Raw genomic sequence first — 2,735 nt, forward strand, 5'->3', positions numbered from 1 at the left:
TTTAGTTCGATCTTATAGAACATTGGCCCAGCAAAGGACATTGAAAGAGTTGGCAGCGCCAAATCTTGACCAACAACCACTTTGCATCCAATATCCACCGTTGGATGTAAACTTTGAGCTGAAGTCGAGCCTCATCCACTTATTGCCTTCTTTCTATGGGCTGCTTGGTGAGGATCCGAATAAACATTTGAAGGAGTTTCATATTGTCTGTTCTAGTATGAAACCTGCTACAGTGACTGAAGAACAAATTAAGCTGCGAGCTTTTCCTTTCTCCCTAAAGGATGCAGCTAAAGAGTGGTTGTACTATCTTCCACCTGATACTGTTGAAACCTAGAATGGTATGAAGACTATGCTCCTGGAACGATATTTTCCAGCATCTAAAGTTGGAAGCATCAGGAAAGAGATATGTGGTATAAGGCAATATACAGGAGAGTCTTTGTATGAATATTGGGAGAGATTTAAGCAGTTGTGTGCTAGTTACCGTCATCATCAGATAAGTGAACAACTCCTCATTCATTATTTTTATGAAGGATTACAATCACTGGATAGGAGTATGATTGATGCAGCAAGTGGGGGTGCACTAGTTTATAAGACTCCCACTGCAGCCAGGAGCTTGATTTCTAATATGGCTGCTATCTCACAACAGTTTTCCATTCGCCAAGATCCTACTCCACCACCCAAATCAGCTAATGAAGTGAGCACCTCTAATGCTAATCATTTGGGTCAACAATTGGCTCAATTAACTGCAGTGGTACAACAATAAGCTTTAGGCAAACAGGTGAAGCCATGTGGAATCTGTCAGGTTGTGGGGCATGCTGCTGATACTTGCCCTACAAATACTCTTCAGTTTCAGCAAACCACCCAAGCTTCCATCACAAGTTTGGAGAATCAGGTGGGACAATTAGCAGCATCATATAATAGGTTGGAAGCTCATCTGTCTAATAAATGCCTTCACAACCTGAGATGAATCCCAAGGAGAATGCTAGTGCAGTAACTTTGCGAAGCGGGACGCAATATGATCCACCTAGTCCTCCAATGCCTAGTAAATTTTCATCCAAGCCACAAGTTGATTGCTCCGTCAATGAAGATGTTCCTTCAAAGCCAACCGCCCCTACACAACTAAACCCTAAGCCTACTTTTGTCATCCCACCTCCATTCCCAAGCAGACTAAAGAAGACTAAAAAGGAAGAGGTTGACAAGGAAATTCTTGATACATTCCGAAAGGTAGAAGTGAATATTCATCTTCTTGACGCTATTAAACAAGTGTCGCGCTATGCCAATTTTTTGAAAGAGTTGTGCACTAATAAGCGTAAGTTGAGGGGTAATGAAAAAGTTAGTGTGGGGGAGAATGTTTCTGCAGTTCTTCAAAAGAAGCTTCCACCAAAGTGTAAAGATCTTGGTACTTTTACTATCCCCTGCACTATTGGTAATAAAAGAATTGAGCGTTTTATGTTGGATTTGGGAGCCTCTATCAATGTTATGCCATTCTCCATTTATGCTTCATTGAATCTCGGTCCACTTGAAGAAATAGGGGTGATTATTCAACTTGCTGATAGGTCGAATGCTTATCCCAGGGGTGTAATAGAAGATGTTTTAGTTCAAGTGAATGAATTGGTGTTTCCGGCTGATTTTTATGTTCTTGGTATGGAAGATGAATCTATTCCATGCTCCACTCCAATTTTGTTGGGGAGACCATTCATGAAAACTGCGAGAACTAAGATTGATGTGCATGACGGTACATTGACCATGGAATTTGATGGGGAGACAATTCGATTTAATATTTTTGAGGCTATGAGGTATCCAAGTGATGTACATGTTGTTTACTCTCTTGATGTGTTGGATATCCTTTCTCAACGAGTTTTAGATTTGCATAGTGAAAGTTTTTTGGAGGTTGCATTGAGAGAGCATCTTGTGTTGACCGATGAAGATTTTTCTCATGAGATCATGGATGTCATAACCACACTCAATAGTGGTTTTGACAAGAATTTTAAGAAGGTTGCATTTCTTAATTTACCGATTTCTAATGAGAAATTCCAGCCATCAATTGTTCATGCTCCTACACTTGAATTGAAGCCACTTCCGGAGCATCTCAAATATGTTTACTTGGGGAAGAATGAGACACTTCCAGTTATAATTGCAAGAAATCTTAACCAAGTCCAAGAAGAAAAAGTAATGAGAGTACTCCAAGAATATAAAACAACCATTGGTTGGTCTATTGTTGATATTAAGGGGATTAGCCCTTCTATGTGCATGCACCGAATTTTACTTGAAGAAGGGTCTAAACCAACACGTGAGGCGCAACGGAGATTAAATCCACCTATGATGGAGGTTATGAAAAAGGAGATACTGAAGCTCCTTAGTGTGGGTATTATTTACCCAATTTCAGACAGTCAATGGGTGAGTCCAGTTCAGGTAGTGCCAAAGAAGTCTGGAATCACAGTGGTAAAGAACGATGAAAACGAGCTGGTACCAAAAAGAATGCAAACCGGGTGGTGAGTTTTTATAGACTACCAAAAGTTGAATGCAGCAACCCGTAAAGATCACTTTCCATTACCTTTCATTGATCAGATGCTTGAGAGGTTAGCGGGTCATCCTTATTATTGTTTTCTTGATGGTTATTTGGGATATAATCAGATTGTTATAGCTCCTGAAGATCAAGAGAAGACAACCTTCACATGCCCTTTTGGTACATTTGCTTTCCGATGTATGCCGTTTGGGTTATGTAATGCTCCTAC

General features: G+C 40.3%; 1 protein-coding gene across 1 annotated transcript; it reads left to right on the forward strand.

The window, feature by feature from the left end:
• The first annotated feature begins 945 nt into the window (after positions 1-945).
• LOC133832705 (uncharacterized) lies at positions 946-2,496 on the forward strand. The gene is made up of 2 exons (XM_062263016.1): positions 946-1,332; positions 1,789-2,496. The coding sequence occupies exons 1-2, from the start codon at positions 946-948 to the stop codon at positions 2,494-2,496; spliced, it is 1,095 nt and encodes a 364-aa protein (XP_062119000.1).
• The last annotated feature ends 239 nt before the right edge of the window (positions 2,497-2,735 follow it).

The sequence above is a fragment of the Humulus lupulus genome, chromosome 4, assembly GCF_963169125.1.
Source record: "Humulus lupulus chromosome 4, drHumLupu1.1, whole genome shotgun sequence".
Lineage (NCBI taxonomy): Eukaryota > Viridiplantae > Streptophyta > Magnoliopsida > Rosales > Cannabaceae > Humulus > Humulus lupulus.